Source organism: Chenopodium album, chromosome 15 (assembly GCF_948465745.1).
Source record: "Chenopodium album chromosome 15, dcCheAlbu1.1, whole genome shotgun sequence".
Lineage (NCBI taxonomy): Eukaryota > Viridiplantae > Streptophyta > Magnoliopsida > Caryophyllales > Amaranthaceae > Chenopodium > Chenopodium album.
This window is the reverse complement of record NC_137848.1, coordinates 31,678,762-31,700,775: the sequence shown is the minus strand read 5'-3', so window position 1 is coordinate 31,700,775 and position 22,014 is coordinate 31,678,762. Positions and strand designations below refer to the sequence as shown.

General features: G+C 39.8%; 3 protein-coding genes and 1 non-coding gene across 4 annotated transcripts; all 4 read left to right on the top strand.

The window, feature by feature from the left end:
• Positions 1-3,744: 3,744 nt before the first annotated feature.
• LOC145583637 (small nucleolar RNA R71) lies at positions 3,745-3,850 on the top strand. Its single transcript, XR_014100251.1, has one exon. It is a non-coding gene; the product is annotated as a small nucleolar RNA R71 (small nucleolar RNA).
• A 13,105-nt stretch (positions 3,851-16,955) lies between these two features.
• Positions 16,956-17,831, top strand: LOC145581057 (uncharacterized). Its single transcript, XM_081638128.1, has one exon. The coding sequence runs from the start codon at positions 16,956-16,958 to the stop codon at positions 17,829-17,831; it is 876 nt and encodes a 291-aa protein (XP_081494254.1).
• Positions 17,832-17,903: 72 nt separating this feature from the next.
• Positions 17,904-18,353, top strand: LOC145581056 (uncharacterized). The gene has a single exon (XM_081638127.1). The coding sequence runs from the start codon at positions 17,904-17,906 to the stop codon at positions 18,351-18,353; it is 450 nt and encodes a 149-aa protein (XP_081494253.1).
• Positions 18,354-19,188: 835 nt separating this feature from the next.
• LOC145581055 (uncharacterized) lies at positions 19,189-21,621 on the top strand. Its single transcript, XM_081638126.1, has 3 exons — positions 19,189-19,650; positions 20,354-20,956; positions 21,304-21,621. Exons 1-3 carry the CDS (start codon positions 19,189-19,191, stop codon positions 21,619-21,621), a joined length of 1,383 nt encoding a protein of 460 aa, XP_081494252.1.
• Positions 21,622-22,014: the final 393 nt, after the last annotated feature.

Genomic DNA, 22,014 nt, shown 5'->3' with positions numbered 1-22,014 from the left:
CTTGAAAGGTGACCCGCCACCACATTCTCGGCTCCCTTCTTGTCTCTCATTTCGTAATCAAAGTCTTGGAGAACTAAAACCCATCTCAACAACCTTGGTTTAGCTTCCTTCTTCCCTATCAAATATTTGAGAGCCGAGTGGTCGGTATACACAATTGTCCTAGAACCAATGAGGTAGGTTCTAAACTTCTCAAATGAGTGAATAACCGCTAAGAACTCCTTCTCGGTGGTTGTGTAGTTTCGTTGGGCATCATTGAGAGTTTTGGACAAATAATGTATGACATGAAGCTTCCCATCCTTCCGTTGCCCAAGAACCGAACCAATAGCCTCGTCGCTTGCATCGCACATGAGCTCAAATGGAAGAGACCAATCCGGACCTTAGACAATAGGGGCGGTGCAAAGGGCCTCTTTCATCCTACAAAAATATTCTTAACAAGCATCATCAAATATAAACTCTTTATCTTGTTACAATAGGGATGTGAGGGGCTTTGCAATCAAAGAAAAGTCTTTTATAAAACGCCGATGGAACCCGGCATGGCCAAGAAAAGATCTCACTTTCCTCACGTTGGTGGGGGGAGGAAGTTTCTCAATGACCTCTACCTTGGCTCTATCAACCTCAATGCCGGCATGGGAAATTTTGTGCCCAAGAACAATCCCACTTTCTACCATAAAATGGCACTTTTCCCAATTCAACACGAGGTTAGCCCTCTCACATCTTTCCAAGCAACGAGATAAATTAGATAGACAATCTTCATAGGTGGCTCCTCTAACGGAGAAGTCATCCATAAAGACCTCTATCTCATCCTCAATCATATCACTGAAAATAGACATTATACAACGTTGGAATGTTGCGGGAGCATTACAAAGCCCGAAAGGCATCCTACGATACGCATAAGTACCGTAGGGACATCTGAAAGTCGTCTTCTCTTGATCCTTGGGGTCAATCGGGATTTGGAAAAATCCCGAATACCCATCAAGGAAACAATAGAAGGAATGCTTTGTAAGCCTCTCCAACATTTGATCAATGAACGGTAATGGAAAATGATCTTTGCATGTACTTGTGTTAAGTTGGCGATAGTCAATGCACATGCGCCAACCGGTTACAAGCCTAGTGGGAACTAGTTGATCATGATCATTTTTCACTACCGTCATTCCCCCTTTCTTAGGCACAACTTGCACGGGAGATACCCAATCACTATGAGCAATTGGGTATATAATTCCCGCATCAAGAAGCTTAGCCACTTCCTTCCGCACAACCTCTTGCATGGAAGGGTTAAGCTTCCTTTGCCTTTGCCTAACGGGTTTGGCATCTCCCTCTAGATCAATTTTGTGCATGCATAAAGAAGGACTTATACCTTTGATGTCATCAATGGTATAACCTAAAGCTTTCTTGTGTTTTTTCAAAACATTGATCAAGAGGGAGGTTTGCTCCTCCGTTAGGTTGGAATTAACAATTACGGGGAAAGACTCATTAGAACCAAGAAATACATACCTCAAGCCCAAAGGTAGAGGTTTCAAGTCTACCTTTGGTGCTCCCTTACCATTGGTGCTCTTCTCTCTTTCCTCAACTTGAAAGAGATCATGGGTGCGAAAAGCCTCTTCCTCCATGCTCTCATCCATGCACTCGCTCTTGCTCTCCTCTAGCAAATCCTCATAGAATTGAATGTCGTCCTTGTGAGCACCTAGCTTGGAATCATTCAACAATACGCTTTCTAGGGGATCGTTAGTAGCATGCAAATGGGAACAAGAAAATTCACTAAGCATGGTATCTAGAACATCTATTCTAAAGCATTCATCAATTGAGGAGGGTTGTTGCATGACATTATTCAAATCAAACTCAATTGAATCATTGTCAATTTTCAAAGATATTTTACCCTCCTTCACATCAATGATGGCCCTAGAAGTAGCTAGAAACGGCCTACCCAAGATAATAGGAATCCTCTCATCCTCATCCATCTCTAGGACATAAAAATCCACGGGGAATGTGAACTTTCCTACCCTAAGGGGAATGTCCTCAACCTTACCCATGGGAAACTTAATGGACCGATCCGCTAGTTGGAGAGTAATGTTAGTGAGGGAAAGGGTTCCTACACTAAGCTTTTGGTAGACGGAGTAGGGCATGAGACTCACACTTGCTCCTAAATCACACAAAGCTTTGTCAAATTCAATGCCATTAATAGAACAAGGGATGGAAAAGCTACTCGGATCCTTCAACTTGGCGGGAAGTTTGTTGGAAAGGATTGCACTACAATTGGCGGTCAAGCTCACCGTTTCACACTCTCTTCTCCCACTCAATAGATCTTTCAAAAACTTAGAGTAATGGGGCATTTGTTTCATGGCATCAACAAAAGGAAGAGAAACATGCAAATTCTTAATCACATCCAAAAACTTCCCAAATTGAGCGTCAAGCTTAGCTCTCACAAATCTTTGGGGGAAAGGTAATCTCTCATCTCTAGGTTGGAGATTTAGGGGCAAGGTGGTGGTTTCTTTCTCCTTTTGCACCTGAACATCCTTCTCCTCCTCAACATTATAAGGCTCTTTGGTTCTCTCATCCCCTCTCTCTAACTCTACTTCATTTTAGGGTTCCTCCTCAACTAAGGGGTCACTCCCTACTACCTTCCCAGTTGTTGTTGTCACGGCATACAAAGGTTTTGGGTTGAATCCTTGACTAGGGATAGTAGAAGAGGAAGAAGAAGAGGAATTAGAAGCAAGTTGAGCAATTTGGGTTTCAAGCATTTTCATATGAGCATTGGCTCGCTTTTTATCCTCCTCATTTCTCTTCTTTTTCTCCTCATGCATTTTCATAATGGCATCTAGCTTAGCCATCACGGGATCATTTGGAGGGGCCTCAATTTGAAAAGGTTGTTGAGGTGGAGGAAGTTGGGATTGATGGAAACCCGGAGGCCTATTGGTTTGGGCATAGTTAGAAACATTTTGACCCCTATTGCCTCCGGTGCCTTGGTTGGGAACATTGCTTTGTTGATTGTTTCCCATGTTACCTTGATCACCAAAATTTTGATTTTAATGGTCATGGTATCGGGAGTTGGGTTGTTGGTTTTGATAACCATACCCCCTTTGGTTAGAGTAGCCTCTTCCATTGAAATTGGAAGGGCCTCCCCCACCATGGTATTGGTTACCATAGCCACCACCACTTTGGTTCCAACCACGGTTTCCACCTTGATTCCAATTCCCCATTTGATTGGAGTTTGGCCTCAAGTTCCCTACATTTTCCATCCTAGGGGCAAAATTCATAGCATTGACATCTTCCACATTATCATCATGTTCATAGGGAGGGGGTTGAACTTCACAAGCATACACACAATGGGAGGTATCATGATCATAGGTTTCACAATTTGAGCAAAACATGCATCCTTGAGGCATTTTATTATAAGAAGAGGGGGAAGAAGTGGTCATACCATTGCCTCCCTTGGTTGAAGGGGAGGTATTACCATGAGGGTTGGACCTTTCTTTCATCATTTCGTCCATTTGCTTGGCCATCTTGGAGATTTGGGTAGAAAGGTTGTTGATTTCGTTGGCTTGCTCCAATGCATAGACACCCTTGCTAGAAGTAGCCTCCCTTTCTCCTTCATACCAATCATCATAATGCTTTGCGGCCTCCTCTATGATGCATTCCACTTCATCCTCTCCTTTGTTCATGATTGGACCGCCGGCCGCGGCATTTAGGCTTGTTCTCCCTTGAGGTGTGAGACCTCCATAGAAAGTGTGGATGAGTTGATACTTGGGTATCCCATGATGTGGGCATTGACGTTGAAGCTCTTTGTACCGGTCCCATTCCGCACTTAGAGTCTCACCACTCTTTTGGCGAAAACCTTGAATTAAGGACCGAGCCTCGGCGGTCTTCCTATGGTTATAAAATCTCCTCAAGAAAGCCGTAGTTACTTGGTCCCAAGTTGTGAGAGAGTTAGGGGGCACCTCCTTCTCTAGCCATTCTAGACCTCTCCTAATTAAAGAAAATGGAAACATCTTGAGGCGGATATACTCTTGAGTCACTCCATTGGCTTTGATCGTGTCACAATACTTCTCAAATTCTTTCAAATGCTCATGAGGGCTCTCAAATTTTCCACCCGAGAATTGTTTCCTCTCTATTAAAGCAATCAAATTGGGCTTGATTTCGAAATTGTTGGCTTGAGTGGTAGGGGTTAGGATCCCACTTTGGGCTCTAAAGGCTTCGGGAGCCCCAAGACGACTCAAAGGTGTATTCTCTCCCATTTTAGCTCACAGGGCGCACACAACTCCCTGTTTTGGCTCTGCTTCTGCTGCTGTCTTGTGCGGGTTCTCCTAGGGCTGCGCGCCCGCACATATCAAAGGCGCGCGCCCGCACACAAAGCGCGCACAAGGCACACAAAAGCTTCTGTTTGTGTTCTGTTCTTGAAGCATTCCTGCGCGGGTTCTCACAGTGCTGCGCGGCCGCACACAGGGGATTTTGGGGTTGAATTGCTCTTCTTCCAATGCCTTGATTCCTAAAAAACAAAAACAAAGAAAACAAGGAGAAAGGCAAACAAAGAAAAGAAGAACAAAAAGGAGAGAAAAAGGGGGCAAACAAGCTACAAATGGGAGGGAAAACCCATAAAAAGAGCACTAAATTGTGGCATAAATGCCACTCATCAGGAGGGTGATCCCATTGTAGGGGATCCTTCCTTAGATGCCCATGGCCATTTAAAAGCCTAGGACTTTACACTTATTAGGGTGTATTAGGATTTGAATTCCTGACTGTTTGGGGGACCTTGAATTAGGATTGATTCTATCATCACGCTTTTTTGTAAGAAACAAGTAGGAGTCGCCAATAAGTTTTGGGAAAACCCATAAACCTCATTCATGCCTTTCTCCCATGTGGAGTTCATGGGATATTAGCACAAATCATAAGTTTACCCATGCCCAAATTGGTCTACATAAACCAGAAATGAGTTCGGGAGCGAGGATACCAAAATAACGTTCCCTTTAAAGGAGATTCGCTATTCTAGCCCTAGTGCGGCCTCTACTAGCCCTTCCTTTTTTATAATTTCATCACCAAACAATATATGCAACGCGATACCTAAAACTAAGTTAGTTCATTTTATTTACAAGCATTAATCACGTAGGAATTACATTGCAAAGTCGTTATTCTTTATTTAATTCAAATTCGTGAAAGGAGCAAAAAATGAACAAGATTCGCCTTGGCTTAGGTGATCAATCAATCAGTTAATTATTCAATTCTAATCTTATTTAACACAAGATAGTACGTGGAATCGATTAATTAAATGTCCTTTTAAAGTGGTCAAACAACACTATTTTATTGATTAAAGTTATTTTAAACAAGAAAAATAATTGTGATTTATCTCAGTGCTCGGGAATTTACCACTTCTCTTTGCTAGATCTCCGTTTAGAACACTTATGGACTCCTTTCTGTTCGGGGACCTCCACCGTAGTAACAAAAATTAAGAGGGGTGAGTGTTTAGGACAATAGGGTTTGGAAACCCCATTTCACTAGAGTTTCTGCCAGGATTTTAGGTTAATTTTTGTGCCTTTAAGCCTCGTATTAAGCCCATATTTATAGGGAATGGGTGCAATTAGGGTTTTAAGTATTCTATCGCAGCAGGTGTCGCACGGCACCCCAGTGCAAATGATTTAGTTGCGCTGCTATGGGCAGCACAACTGAATGTCTTGCGCGCGGTTTTATGGTAAGATTCGATTCTATATTTTATAAAATTCTGAATCTTCCGCGAGCGCATCTCTAGAAGTTGCGCTGGGTGTTGCGCGCAACTGAATTAGTTGCGCGCGCCAGACTAGCACGACTCATTGAGATGCGCGCGGATTTTTCTGCGGCAGCTTTAATTTTAACCTAGGCGCCTCTAAATCCGTCATTATTGGGTCTTAAGCACGGGCCTAAGCCTAATTATGATCGGGTTTAGTTAATTGGACCTTGTTTTGTATTTGTTTTGGGTTAGGCTAATCTTTTTGTGTCTTTGCGGTTTAGCCAGTCATCCATAAGCATTCTTCACTTCGATACAACAAGAAGATGGTTTTATTTATCGTCATTGCACTTCCTGTCGGGACGGGAGGCCACAAGTAGATGTTTACGCACGGTATCTATGTTCCGTTGCGCTAGCTTAATACCTGATACAACGACATAAATTATCCGTGGCAATAGATTACTGACTAATAATTATGATGAAATTGGCACCTAATGCAACGGATGAAGCTAATACAACGATATATGGAGTATGTATATACTGCAACGGTATTATTATTATTATTTATTATTATTATTATTATTATTATTATTATTATTATTATTATTATTATTATTATTATTATTATTTATTTATTTATTTATTTATTTATTTATTATTATTATTATTAGTTTTTTTTTAATTTTTATTTTTGGAATGGAACGGTAAAATAATATTATATGAGTTACTTATATTAGTTGTAAATCACTAATTAGTCACTACAAATCTAAATATACTAACAACAGAAACAAAAAAATCATTAAATTTAAATGTAATAATTATAATGCTAAATACATACATTACAAAATATTACTTGCTTGTTTTCGGTATGACACCCTACTAATAAACTAAAGTTATATAATTAATTTAATCATCCAAAATACAAATTCCAACATATATATAAGCCGAATTTTCCAAATCTTCACAAACTTGAACTTAGTAGAATAGGAGTCGCCAACATATTTGCACCATTTGTTAGATGACTTGTCGTCTAGTCACTATACTTCATCTCCATTATGCTCACCATGCACTTACACATAAAATAGAATAAAATAATATAACAAAATAATAGAAAAATAATATAACTAAATAATATAACTGAATCAAGGAAACTCATAAAGCACAACAATTGCAGTATTCTGGGAAAAAAAAGGGACTGATTTTTTAAAATTCCCTGATTTCCTGAACTTTTTAAACCCAAATCTTTTACAGAAAAATCCTCTGTTTTAATTTTCTTGGTAAAAAAAAATCATCAAGAAATGGAAGAAAACAACCACCAATCATCATTAACATCATTTACAACACCAACTGATGACATTAGAGATTCAGTATCACCACTTATGCAAACAAATTTATGATCCACTTTACTTTAATAATCTAGTAACAGTGAAAAAGAAATGAGATATTAAAAAGAGGCAAGTGTAATTAGTCTTAAACTAATAATATTAGGGGAGAACCCATATCAGAGTATAATCATTCTTATTGTATTTTAAGAGCCACCATCAAATAAACAATACAAATCAAGATAAACAAATGGACTAAAGCATGATAAACAAGAGTATCAATATGCAATAAATCACTGGGGCAAATTAATTGATAAATTACAAAATCCCCACTGCTTCCATTAATATGAAATTTCCCCCAAAAAAAAAACCCATTACACTACTTAAATACAATGTTCAGTATTATAATTAAACCTTCAAAGCAATTTTGATTCTTCTAAACTGTAAATATGTTGTACTTGTAATATATAGACATACAAGTCATACTCAAAGAGAGACAATTATTTAGAAGAATGACTTAGCTGACTAGTTATTACTATGAGCCCCAATTATTAAAGAGATGTGTATAACTGTAATAGGATAAACGAGCAAAATCAAAAGATAAAACACAGAAGATCAAAAGCGCACAGGTTTGTTTGTTTGTTTCAACTTATTTTATCTTATTTAAGAAATATAAGTTTAGATAAATAAGTTAGGCATAATAAGTTCGGACAAAATAATCTTTTTTCAGAAATAAGTTACACATAATAAGTTTAGACAAATAAGTTAGACATAAATACTTTAGACAAGATTTCAGGTTCAGACAAATTAAATACAACGAAGTTGATACAAAATAATATAAGTTCAAAACTAAAACAATATAGTATAAGTTCACAGATAATTTAGATAAAATAACATTTCAGTCAAATGAACCAAACAGAGCCTCAGTACGGAGTATTAGTAGCTAGAATCGCTTCTCTTCGACATCAATGAAGCATTAAATCTAGGCTTTTCATTTCACACATTAGAAGTTCCAATTTGTCATGTCCCAATAGCACTTTATTTTAGTTCTTTATCTTAATTATAAATTTATAATTATACATAGTACGAAGTTCAAACATCAATGTCAGATTTATTAATGTTATCAATTGGCAGTCTAGAGCAAACTAAGAAACCAAACCATAAAATAAGATAAATAAACAAAATAAAAAACACTAGACAATCTCTAAACAAAGAGCGAACATGCTACGGCATGAACAGGACCTCAATCACCAATGAACAAGAACCAAAAACATGACAAACAATAAGAGTATCAATATGCATAATTGATACTCTTAATGCTGCATTTCCCACTTGGGAACTTGTAAGTTAGCATTAATCTTCAAATTTGCACAACTTTTTTTTAAGATTTATGGTTTATTTGTTAAATACAAATGGGAAGGGGGTTCTCAGTCTTTTTTGGATGTTGATTGTACAGTTTTGTGGTGGAAAACTCAGGTTTCTGATTATATCTTCGTTTATAATTGCTCACAAGTTGCATGTCCTTGTAGAAGCTATGAATTAAGTATTGTAATGGGTTTTTTTGGGGGGAATTTCATATAAATGGATAATTAAAACCGAATAGGTATATAACTACCCCAAATTCAAACTATAATTAGAAATCCAACTAAATTTCAACGAACCAAACAATCACCAACTTCTCCCAGTAACAAAATTACTCGTGATTTTTCTATTTAAGGGAAGATTTTAGCTCAACAAAATCAAAATACCCTATATAAACCACCTTTCAGACAAGTGAAAACAATCAATGAAATTCAACCAGATTTCTCATCAATTTCAGAGTTTCAGCTAAATTAAAAGAAACCCAAAAAAATTCATCAAAAACCCAATTCAGATTACTCCCCAAACAATTCAAAAATTCAAACATCAAAGATTAACAGTGAAAATCTGACATACCCACAATGGAATAAAGAAAAAGTAGAGAAAATAAAGAAAACCGCAGGAAAAAAAAATGGAGGAATATTCGGTTTGAATTATCCATTTATATGAAATTCCCCAAAAAAACCCATTACACTACTCAAATCCAATTTTCAGTACTACTAGGTTTCAAAAATAGTTAAAAAAAAAAAACCAATATTTCTAAAAGAAATCGATTAGCTGTTTCCAACACACAAAAGAAAAAACTTCATCTTCCATGGCATCAAATACAAATTCCCAAACACAAAAGCAAAAACATCAAATTTATCACCACAAAATGCAACAACAAAATTTTAATTATCAATCTCAAAAACAAAAATTCGTTGTACACCTTAAACAGAAATTCGACCAATTAGCTCAAGGAAGGGACATGCAAGATTTAAATGGGACCGCCTGAGTGCCGCTATCAGCCACCACCGTCTGAGTGCCGCTATCAGCCACCACTTATCAGCCACCACCGCCTGAGTGCCGCCTTAGTCTACTTCCTCATATTTCTTTGCTTATTTTCCTTTTAAAATTTTTGAGTAATTTTATTTAGTAATTTTCCTCTCAAAATTTGGTGAGAGTGTAGACTCAAGAATGGAGAATTAGGGAAAAATGGAGAATTGGGGAAAATGTGAGAATGTGAGAAAATGTTAGTACCGAATTCTTTTACTTTTCCATTTTTCTTTCATTTTTCTTTATTTTAGCCTTAGGATAGTAACATGTGTAAGGGTTCAAAATATTTGGGCAAAAAAATAGAGGGAAGTCTTGAAATTTTCCGCGGGCTTCTAAATTTTACATTATACAATTATCACATATCATTGCATCAGCTCCCTTTTTTTGTTGAAATAGCTAGGCTATTGCAACGATTCTTTAGAGCCATTGTATTAGCTCTACCTGTAAGAACATTAGTGTTAAATCCGTGGCATTAGCCTACTCTATTGCAACGGAAATTAAAATACCGTTATATTAGCCTATAATAGGCCGTTGCATTTGGTCAAAAATGTAGTAGTGTTACAGGTAGTGGTCTTCGACGACTTTCACTTAGGTGTGAAAGTTGTCAATCAAAATAATCAAGTCAAGGTTTAGACGAGATTTTAGAGACAACTACAAGCAGCGGTCTTTTACAAGCGACGAGCTACTGCCATGACGAGGCAATGCCACAAAATTAAAGAGAGCTATAAGCAGCAATCTTCGACACTATCCCGAGGTATAGAGGAGATTGTCTATAGTGGCGAGGTACTGCCGTGGCAAGGTGTTGCCACAACAATGGAAGATAGCTACAAGCAGCAATCTTCGATGATGTTCCCTTGAGGAGGATTGTCACAGACAAACTGAAGATAGTTACAAGCAGCAATCTTTGACGGTGGTCCCTAGCTTGAGGAAGATTGTCACAGCAAAAATTGAAGATGGCTACAAGCAGTCACCTTCAACGATGGCGTTCCCTAGCTTGTGGAAGGTTGTCACTACAAAATGCAGTACCAAATTTGGCTACTCTAGAGATGTGTACTCGATGGTGCAAGATACGCGTTTTAACTCTCTTATCGGTTCAACTAATGCTAGTTTTCAGTTATCGATGTTACAAGAATGATTTAGGATTGCAGAACGTTCTGAATCATTCTTTGTCCCTATCGCTACATTGACTTTTGTTTTCGAAACTTACGTTTCTCCAAACTCAGTCAAAGTGGGGGCTTCTGTAGACACCAAATTGTGTCTCCCCAAAACCAAACCCAGTGATAAGTACTTTTCACATCATTTGATTATCAAACAAGGTGAAATGTGAAAAAGTCTCGTGATGCCTCCATTTTAAATAAAAATACTTCTTTTTGTTTTCGAAAATATTCCTTTTCGTACCTTATTTATGAAAATATCCAATCTAATTTAGTTTGGTCTATGATTTGGGTCCAATAATAGTGTAGTTGGATTGGGCTCGAAAAGAGCTTTTCAACGATATATTATAAGCCCAATTCTGATGAATAGTGAGGAAGTTATGGCCCAAATATTAAATTGAATATTAAATGAGTTTTATGGGTAACCTAATGATCAAGTGGAGGGTCCATTCATTATCTTTCCTAAAGTCATTAGCAATTACTTTTATTTTGTAGAATAATCTAGAAGTTTATTTTAAGTTCTAAAGAGATTAGGATTAATAATTATATTTTAAGAAAAGATAAAGATTTTCAGTTGGAATAAAACAAGCGTTTTAAAGGATATAATCTAATTTTAAATGATAAAGTACGGATTCTAATTATCCAATTATATCGAAAAAAGGATTCCGTATGACCAAATATTATCCCGCGGCACTATCGCGCTGCAACAGGACCATCACGCCGCTATAGGCCCGTCGAGCCGTGATGGGTGTAGTTTTACTTCGACTGGAATTCGATCTTCTCTGATTGTTTCTGAATGTTTTTCTCTATAAATAGGGTCGTATTTCCCCGTTTTCAATAACTGTAGAAACCCAAATGTGTCTCCCCAAAATCAAACCCAGTGATGAATACCTTTTGCGTCGAATGATTATCGAACGAGGTGAAAGTGTGAAGAGTCAAGTGTTGCGGTTAGTTTTTATTAAAATTCTTGCTTTCTGTTTTCAAAAACAACTCTATTTTATGAAAATATCCAATCCAATCTAGTTTGGTCCACGACAAGGGTCCAATAATAGTGTAGTTAGATGGGGCTTGTAAAGAGTTTTTCAACGATATATTATAAGCCCAATTCCGATGAATAATGAGGAAGTTATGGCCAAAACACTAAACTGGGCCCGGTTTGATCTTTACATGCGGCCCAATGATCTACGGGAGGGCCCAATGTTAATTGTTATTTCTAAAGTTATTAGAATTAATTATAGTCTTCTAGAATTCTCTAGAAGGTTCTCTTTAATCCTAATAAGATTAGAATTAATAATTACATTTTTGATAAGTTTTATTTGGAATAAAATATTATTTTATGGAAAATACGATTTTGGTTTTCGTACGGACTTTACAAATCGATTTTGATTCGTATGTGGACTCCGTCTTGAAAGCGCGTAGAAATCCAAGCTGTCGCCAGACGACAGGCCTGTCGCAACTCGATTAGCTTTGTCGCCACGCGACAGACACTGTCGCCTGGCGACAAGGTCGGTTTTGCAGCGACAACGTGGAGTTTTATTCCTTATCAAATTCTACTTATTTCCGGACTGTTTTCTTATAAATAGGGTCCTGAACCTCCGTTTTCATTCACAATCAACAATCATCAATTCTCAATCATCATCTCTCTCTTTCTCTCTCTAAAGCTAGAAGCTTTCTCTTTCTTTTTCTGAACCTCCCCTTTAACGAAATTCCGCATTCACGAGATCTAAGAACACCTAGCCAAGTTCGAAGTTGCCTTCGCCTTAGACGTGAAAGGGTATAATTTCTGAGGGTTTGGTCCCTAATCTCTATTTCAATTATTTGATTTGATTGTTTGATTTTATATTTTCCTTGAAGTTACTAACGCGTGTATTTTGTTATTAGAAAGAGATACGAGGCATCCAAGTAAGTACTTTAATTGTTTTATTGATATTATGATATAGAAATCATGTTTAGGTTCCTATTTTGATTCCTAATATCATGTTTAGGGAAAAGGTTATAATATCAAATATGCTTATTATGATTCCTGCGATGCTTCCTATTCTCTTTTCTAATAGCATGTTAGTATTATGTTAGGGCTAAAGCTTTGATTTTTATTATTTAGTGACATGCTAGGGTTTATTATTAATCTTGTTAGTATCATGCCTAGGATCTTGCTATTAATATTATGCTTTAACATGATTATGATAATTATGATTATTATGATTGTTTTTATGATTATGATCATGATTATCATGATTATTATGTTGCTTGATGTTATATTCGTTGTTATTGTTTGATCACGCCTTTTATGCATGTTTGAAGGGAATTTGTACTTGTAATCACGCTTAATAAGATAATTAATCTTGTTTAGGCTAATATGATTATAATTCAAGTGATCGCCAATAATAGTTTTGCTTGTGCATTAAATTCAACCAACATAGATAAACAGGTTTAGGGTTAACCTAATGTTTGCATGCTAGTCAGAAAGCGCACATGAATACGAGAAGAATAAAGTAGAGGCCTATTATTAGGGCAGGTTCAATCTCTTTTAGGTTGGATTTGTACCTTCATCCCCGAACCCTATTTGGTTCAAGACCTTTTGGAGTTGACGATCTCCTGGATTGTTAAGGGGTGTAATCTTCACCTTGTGAACGATTTACAAGTTCCTAAAACTTGTTGGCGACTCTTTTGCTCTAGCTTCCTTCCCTTTGGACGCCACCATGCTTAAGTGTATGATCACAGTGGGGTTCAAGTTTGGGTTAATGGCTTGAAATATTCCCTACAATAACCAACAATCATTAACAATCATCTATTCTCTTCTCTCTCCAAGCTAGAAACTTATTCTTTCTTTCTCTTACTAAGCCTTGCCTTTTCAAAAACAACATTCGTCCATCACGAGACTTAGACACACCTAGCCAAGCTCGAAGGTGCCTTCGCCCTAGACGTGAAAGGTTGATAGTTCTGAGGGTTTGGTCCCAAATCCCTATTTCAATTGTTTAAATTAATTGTTTGATTTAATACTTTCATTGAAGTTACTAACGTGTGTATTGTTTTGATAGAAAGAGATACGAGGCAACAAAGTAAGTAGTTTTATTGTTATATATCTTTAGAAAGCATGCTTAGATTATTTTAATTCCTAGTATCATGTTAGGATGTTATTTAATGCTTTCTAGTATCCTGTTTAGGTTGCTTCCTATTTTCTTCTATCATGTTAGTATCATGTTAGGGCTAAAGCTTTGATCTTTAATGTTTAGCGACATGCTAGGATTTTTTATTAATCTTGTTAGTATCATGCCTAGGATCCTGCTAATATTATTATGTTTTGATGAGATTATATTGATTATGATGATTTGTTGTATCAATAATGTAGGGGATAGCTCCCGCTGAGCTATTTCTTCCAGCTAGAACCATTAAAAAAGGGTACACCGCACAAACAAGAGCCGGCATGAGTAACCTCATACCACCTCTTGAGGGGCTAGTTGTATAGGATAGCTCCCGCTGAGCTATTACCGGGCTCCCGAACTAGCCCTCGGGGTGCGCACTCACCGCTGGAAGAATAATCGAAAGGGCTCCCAAGCCCGACAGAGTCAGCCCGCAGGCTGACCAAGTAAGATTCTACACAAAGGAGATCGTATACCTATAAATAAGGGATAAAGTACAACGAAAAAGAGGTAAGACACATAAGTTATTACACTCACTACATTTCTCTAAGTACACTTTCTCTCTCTAAACACATTCTAACTTAAGCATCGGAGGGGGGTTCCTCGAGCCACCCCCGTGGGCAGTTCACATGTGTTGCCTTGCGCAGGTCATCTATGGGACTCAGCTCGTACCAGCAGAACCCTTGGATCCACACTTGGAACAATTGGCGCTAGAAGGAGGGGTAGGATCATTTAACCTGAGGTTCACCAACTGAGCAAGGGACCAGTTGACAGATCGCCATGGACGGAGAAGAAACTGTACAAACACTAGTCTCCAAGGCTATCGAAAGAACCGAACACCACAGAAAACAACGTCAGTAACTTTTGATCCAAAAGGATCAACTGAAAAACCCAAATCCAATATCTCCCAAAAGTGTAGCCCAACCGGATCGACGTCTGCTACAACCAAAGCGACGGCGATGCCTGTAGATCCGATAGGGTCTAGTTCTCCTTTAAAATTCGGAATGTCACTGACAAGCATGAACAATGAACCCATCATCTCAACACTAGTAACCCAGAAACCGCAGCCCGTCAATATGCCAGCCATCCTGCAGAACCTCTCTAAGTGCAGTAAAGAGTAGTTGGCAGACATGACAGCAGTCCTTACCAATTTCGGTAAAGGAATAGGCTCCTCACTAGTAGTTACAGCTATAGAGCCAGCCACAAAGAAGGCGACACCTATAACTCTCACCCCGGAGCAAAAAGAGCTGGTCCAGCTAAGGAAGAAAGTGCTGGAACTGGAAGCTCGAAACCTGAATCGAGAGTGGAGTGTAGAAGAGGTAGCCCAAGATAAGGGCAGCCCGGGGACTCGAGTCGCTCGCAACAGGTCACCAGCCTCTGAGCGGGGACCGAGTCAGGACCGGAGAAGCGAGCACGAATCCAAGTGATCTCAGATGATTCCCCATTTTGCAGGGAGATTCTGGAAAAGCCGATGGAGAAATTAAAGATGCCTAACTGCAAGTACAATGGAACCACAACACCTAAGAACCATGTTTCAGCGTTTGAGAACCACATGGTGCTTTACACTATGACAGACTCAGTCTGGTGTAAGGCATTTCCACCAATCATTGAGGGGTTGGCAGCTGAGTGGTATGGAGCCATCCCCAAAGGATCCGTTTATTCCTACAATCAGCTGAAGAGAATGTTCATGGAGCCCTTCGTCACCTTGGTGGATCGTACAAAAATGACCACTGAGCTAATGTCACTGTGATGTGTGGTAATCTAGGTCATTGAAATCTAAAGCACCACCAATCAAACGTTTAAGAAAGTCAAACTTATTCCTAGTATAACACAAGTCCGAGTCGAACCACGAAGAATGAGGGGGAGAATGCTATAGCCTATGGTCAAGCTACTTCGAAGAATGAGAGATGAATTGAGTTGTAACTAAGGTTTCAATCAACTAATCAAATAAAGAAAATCAATATGATAAACACTAGGGATTAAGGTTCCACAAACAAGCTCAATGATCATGCCAATTGATAAAGAACTCAATTGATTCAAACGTTGTAAAGGACAAACATTAGTTGCAATTAATAGAATTCAAGAGCTATCTCCTATAAGTCAAGCTAGGTTTCACTATGAATGACTAACAAAGAAAATCACAATCAAATTCAACCAATTAAAGCAATTCTCAAATCAAGGGTTCATGTGATTGAAATTTGCTATGCAATCTAGATTAATCATCTAGGTTGATCACTCCTAATCAAATTAATCACATGCACAACTATGTAAACCAATTTAATTGCAACAATTCAATCAACCAAGAATCATCAACTAGCAAAAATCATCAATCAAGCATGCTTCCCCTTCTCCCTAGCTACTAATCTACTCACAAAACGTAATGGAATTGAAAAACAAAGCAAATTGAATCACAACTATCATCATTTCAAGCTTAATAAAAAAGAAAATCAAATTGCAACAAATTCTCAAACCAAATATCAACAATTAAATTAAACATTCAAGGATTAAAGGAAAGATCAAGCAAAAGTAAATTCAAATAAAGAAATTCTCACTAATTTTCATTAATAGATGATGAAATCCAAGATCAAAGATGTAATTTGAAGTACAAAACAAGTAATCTAAAGTTTCTCTCTCTACTTTGTCTCTCTACTAAATCTGGAAATAAGTCTCAAGTACAAGTGAAAACGTCACCCCCTTTAAAAAGGAAAAGTCAAGGGGTATATATAGTAAAACGAGCATAAGGGGACGGAGAGTATCTGTGCGCGCGCACACAAGGGCCTGCGCGCACGTACAGGGGGGCCTCTACGCGCGCACCCCTACTACAGCATTGAGGGGTGCGCGACTCCTCTTTCTTGCTCGTAGTTTGTAGCGTGAAGTCTTGCTCCAAGCGCTCTCGTGCATCCCTATCGACGGTGCTCTCGTGATGATGCCCGCGAGGAGGGCAGCCCTTGATCTTCACATATTTGTGTGTTCATTACCTAGAATCAATGAGAGCGCAACCGTGAGAGCGCGACAAATAAAACTTTGAAACTTCACCTATAAAAATTCAAGTAAAAATAAGGGAGAAAGCAAAATGAATTGAAACTACACTAAAATAACAAATTAAGAACAAAAATCATGAAAAACTCATAAAAGTAAACGAAAAACCAAAATGAGTTATGAAGACGGAAAATAAAAGAAAACTAGAAAAATTATATGAAAATAAAGCAAGAAAATATAGAAAAAGGAACTAAAAGCTACTCTATTGAGCGCCATAATGATGCTCATCACACTGGTTCAAGGAAAAGATGAGCCCCTAAGAGAGTTCATCACCAGATTCAACAAAGAAGCGACAACCATCCCAAATATGAGCAAGGAGGTAGCACTATTGGCAATGAAGAGAGGCTTGTTACCGGGCTCACCATTTAGAGCGTATATGGGGCGAAAGAGCCTCAAAACGCTGGCCGAAGCGTTGGGAAAAGCGCATGATTTCGTAAAAGCAGATGAGACTCACAAGGCAATGATGAACAGAAAAGCACCGAGCGACCCATTTAAGCGGGCTGAAACCACCCGAGTAGAAAATACAGCCAGGGTGGACCAACCCAGTAGGGCTGAGCAAGGTCATAGGGATGCAGACAAGGAGGTAGGAGTCAGAAGATCAGACCAGAAACGGGGAGGCAAGCCTGGAAGGTTTGATCGGTACACCCTGCTTACTCATTCGAGGTCCCATATCTTCAGTGTGAACAAAGTTGATGATAAGTGGCAGAGACCACCTAGAATGGTAAATAGAAACCGTGATCCCAGCAAGTGGTGTGACTTCCATATGGACCATGGACATACCGCCGAAGAATGCACACACTTGAAGGACAACATAGAGGACTTAGTCTGGAGAGGATACCTGAACCAGTTCAAGCAACATTCTAACTCCTCTAGGAGAAGGGAAGAGGACAGGACTGGCCATAACCACAGAGGAGGTCACAAAGGCCTAGCGGAGGGCAGAGACCGAGACAACAAGCCAAAAGGCAGGGTATATGTAATCAATGGTGGACCAGTACATGGTGGAACTGTGAATAGAGCAAGGGTTGACTTGCGAGCAATGGTCCACCAGATAAATTACAATGAAAAGCACAAATGGCCGCCACTTCCCCCGTAACCACGAGCTACTTTTGACGAGTATGACCAAAAAGGCATAATCCACCCTCACTATGACCCTCTGGTGGTGACGATGAGAATTGCGAACTGGGAGGTGGATAGAGTACTAATCGATGGTGGCAGCTCAACCAACATCATATATATCAGCGCGTTCAAAGAGCTAAAGCTGGATAAAAAAGACCTGAAAAGGGTGAGCTATGAAGTCACCGGGTTCAATGGGTCTAGACTGATCCCTGAGGGTATAATCGATTTGTCAGTCCGAGTCGGAGAGAAGTCAAGGCGACGAGATGTTCAAGCTGAATTCTTAGTGATAGACTCTCCATCACCCTATAACATGATCATGAGAAGACCACTCATTCAAAAAATAGGCGGGGTGGTCTCCACCTATCACCTTGCCATGGCATACACAACCAATGATGGGCAATCTGCAAAGCTCAGGGGAAGTCAGAAGATACCCCAACAATGCTATATCACCGCCCTGAAACAGCCAGCTAGGACCAGGCTCAGAGTCAAGGTCCAGTGAACATGTCGAAAGGAAATCAAGAAAAAGGAAGCGAGAAGAATATCACAAGGACAAAGATAAGCAAAAGTTAGAAATGAAAAACATTGAGCCTGCGAAGGAAGAGGTAGCTAGGCCGCTGCCCAGCGGGGAGCATATAATCGTCGAGCTCATAGAGGGTGACAACTCAAGGACGGTAAAAATTAGGAAAGATATTGACCCTGGAGTGGAAGTGCACCTCATAAAGCTGCTAAGAGCAAATAAGGACATTTTCGCATTTTCAGCAGACAAGATGCAAGGAATCGACCCAGCAGTAATGGTTCATAGGCTGAATGTGAAAGAAGACATCAAGCCAGTTAGGCACCAAAAGCGAACCTTCTCAATAGAGAAAAATCGGGCAATCTAGGAAGAGGTGGACAAGCTACTAGAAGTTGGGTTCATCCAGTTTTGTGATTACCTAGAATGGTTAGCCAACGTGGTCATGGTAAAGAAAGCAAATGGCCAGTGGAGGATGTGCGTGGATTTCATAGATCTCAACAAAGCATGTCCAAAAGATTGCTACTCGCTGCCACGGATTGATCAGCTGGTAGACTCAACTAGCGGCCATGCCTTACTAACCTTCATGGATGCCTTCTCAAGGTATCACCAGATCAGCCTGCACAACGCAGACAAACAGAAGACCGCATTCATCACTAAAGGGGGGGTGTACAATTACATAACCATGCCCTTCGGGCTAAAGAACGCGGGAGCTACTTTCCAGAAGACAATGGATATAGTGTTCATGCACCAAAAGGGGCGAAATATTAAAATATACATTGACGACTCAATTGTTAAGAGCGTCACGCAAGAAGGGCATATCATGGATCTAGAGGAAACATTTGCCACGCTGAACAAGTACAATATCAAGCTCAACCGAAAGAAATGCGTTTTTGGGGTATGTTCTGGGAAATTCCTAGGCTTCCTAGTCAGTGAGAGGGGAATCGATGCCATCCCAGAGAACGTGGAGGCAGTCCTAAGCCTCCCAAAACCCAAATGCACTAAAGATATCATGCGGTTGACAGGGAGAATGGCGGCGTTGACTCGATTCATCAGCAAGTCAGCTGACAAAGCCCTACCATTCTATCAGTTGCTAAAAGGAAACAGGGAATTCAAGTGGGGTGAAGCGAAAAAAGAAGCTTTCGAGGGGATCAAGGAGCATTTGACCAAGCTCCTAACCATGATCAGCCCGGAGCAGAGTGAAAAACTCCAGTTGTACATCTGCACCTCAATTCAAGCGATTGCATCAGTTCTCCTAGTCGAAAGGCAGAAACAGAAGAAGCTGGTATACTTTGTAAGCCATGTGCTGACAATGGCTGAGTAGAGATACCTGCTGGTAGAAAAGCTGTCCTTTGCAATGGTAACAACGGCAAGAAAGCTAAAACCCTATTTCGATGTACACACGATCCAAATCCTTACAAATCACCCATTGGAAAAAGCTCTGCAGAAAATGGACGTTTTAGGCAGACTCCTGAAGTGGGCGATACAACTCTCTGAGTACCAGTTCGAGGTCAAGCCTAGGGCAGCTATCAAAGTTCAAGACTTAGCAGACTTCATAGTGGAGGCCTCATAAGAGGAGAGGGAGGATGAAGTTGGAGTTTGGAAGGTGGCAGTGGATGGATCTACAGCTCAAACAGGAAGTGGAGCGGGAATAATAATAACATCGCCAGAAGGCAATGTATTCGAGTATGCCATTAAGTTCAAGTTCAAGGCATCGAACAACGAGGCAAAGTATAAAGCAACTCTAGCAGGCCTGAGAATGAGTATTGCACAGGAGCCAAAAAAGTGCACCTGCAGACTGACTCTCAGCTGGTAGCCAGCCAGCTGAAGGGGGAGTATGAGGCTAGAGAACCTACAATGCTAAAGTACACAACCAAAGTGAAAGAGCTCGGGGCCCAGCTAATGCATTTTCAGATAGATTTGGTCCCCAGAGCGGAAACTTCCCAAGCTGACGCATTATCAAAGTTAGCAAGTTCCACTCTTCAAAGCCTCACAAGGAAAGTCATGGTGGAAGTCTTGGAGGAGAGCAGCATTGCAGAAAGCAAGCGGGTGATTGCACTAAGCAGCAGCGAGCATTGTTCACAGACATACTGACCTATAAAGTACATGGCTCGCTGCCTAATGACGAGACACAAGCCAAAAAAGTCAAAAAGGACGCCAATTGGTACGTGGTGATGAACACGGAGCTTAATAAAAAGGGCTTCTCTAAGCCACTGCTGAGGTGTTTTCCAGAGTGGGAGCAGGAAAAAATTATGGAAGAAGCAGACTCAAGGATCTGTGCCAACCATATCGGCGAGAAAGCCCTAGGAGTTGAAGTGCTTAGAAGGGGAGCATACTGGCCAACTCTGACACAAGATGCCTTAGCATACGTCAAAAAGTGTGAAAAGTGCCAAAAGTATGCTCCAGTTATAAATCAGCCAGCAGATGATCTGACCCTAATTCTCAGCACGATCCCGTTCGCTCAGTGGAAAATGGATATATTAGGACCTTTCACCACTAGGTCAGCGGGAAAGAAGTATCTCATAGTGGCAGTAGACTATTTCACCAAGTGGATTGAATCTAATCCCACCAAGTACATAAAAGCAACCCAAGTAAGAACGTTCATATGGAAGAACATCATAACAAAATTTTGGGTGCCGCAGTGCATAGTCTTCGACCATGGGTGCCAGTTTGACTGTGACATCATTAAAGATTACCTGGATGAGATGGGTACCAAGTATGCAAGCGCCTCAGTCTGCCACCCGCAGAGCAATGGCCAAGCAGAGGCAGCAAACAAGCTGATCCTATCAGCCTTGTAGAGGAAGTTGGAAGAACATAAAGGCCTTTGGGATGACCTAGTCCTAGAGGTATTATGGGCAAACAAAACAACTGAGAAGGAATCTACCGAAAAAGTCCTTTCACCCTGGGCTATGGGGCAGACGTAGTAGTTCCAATACAGGTGCAAATCCCTAGCCTAAGAATCCAGCATTATGAGAAGCTCCTGCTGGAGGAGCTAAATTTCATTCCAGAGATGCGGCTAAAAGTAGCCCTCAGGCTGGCAACCCAAAAAAGAAGAATCTCAAAAGCTTTCAACAAAAGAATCAAGCACCGAGAACTACTGCCTGAAGACTTGGTTCTTAGAAGGACTGCAGCAATGGGAAGGGGAAACCAGTATGGAAAGCTGTCAGCCAAATGGCATGGGAAGGCCCTTTCAACATCCATGAGCAAGTATGGCCAGGCGCTTTCCTCCTCACAGATCAAGAAGGTCAGGTCTTAAGGAAGAGTTTCAACGCAGATGTGTTAAAGAAATATTTTGTTTAAAATGGCTAAGTAGAAGTCGAAAAACTTTGTTTAATTATGTAAGAACTTTGTTTAAGACTATGCTATGTTAATCAAGGCAATTTAAACCATTTGAATTCAATAAAATATGAGCCTCTACGTGAGGAGTATACTATATGAACTTATCTAAACACGTTTATTTGTTGAGTTATGCTTTAGCATTGCACACTAACATGCAGAAAAATGACATACAAACATTAAAGTCAAGGCAGAAAGCATCACAATAAGGTGCAGCAAGACGTCATTAGGCAGGAAGATCACACTTCCCTAAGTTTAACCTACCTACTCAAAGTAAAATAGGGCACCACCTCGGGGACGCTTTAGGGGGAGG

Coding starts and splice junctions, on each gene's coding strand:
- LOC145581057 (XM_081638128.1), top strand. CDS start 16,956: ATGATGCTCATCACACTGGTTCAAGGAAAAGATGAGCCCCTAAGAGAG.
- LOC145581056 (XM_081638127.1), top strand. CDS start 17,904: ATGAGAATTGCGAACTGGGAGGTGGATAGAGTACTAATCGATGGTGGC.
- LOC145581055 (XM_081638126.1), top strand. CDS start 19,189: ATGGATCTAGAGGAAACATTTGCCACGCTGAACAAGTACAATATCAAG. Junction 19,651..20,353: donor GGCAGAAACAGAAGAAGCTG/GTATACTTTGTA, acceptor CACTCTTCAAAG/CCTCACAAGGAAAGTCATGG. Junction 20,957..21,303: donor AGTACATAAAAGCAACCCAA/GTAAGAACGTTC, acceptor GTTCCAATACAG/GTGCAAATCCCTAGCCTAAG.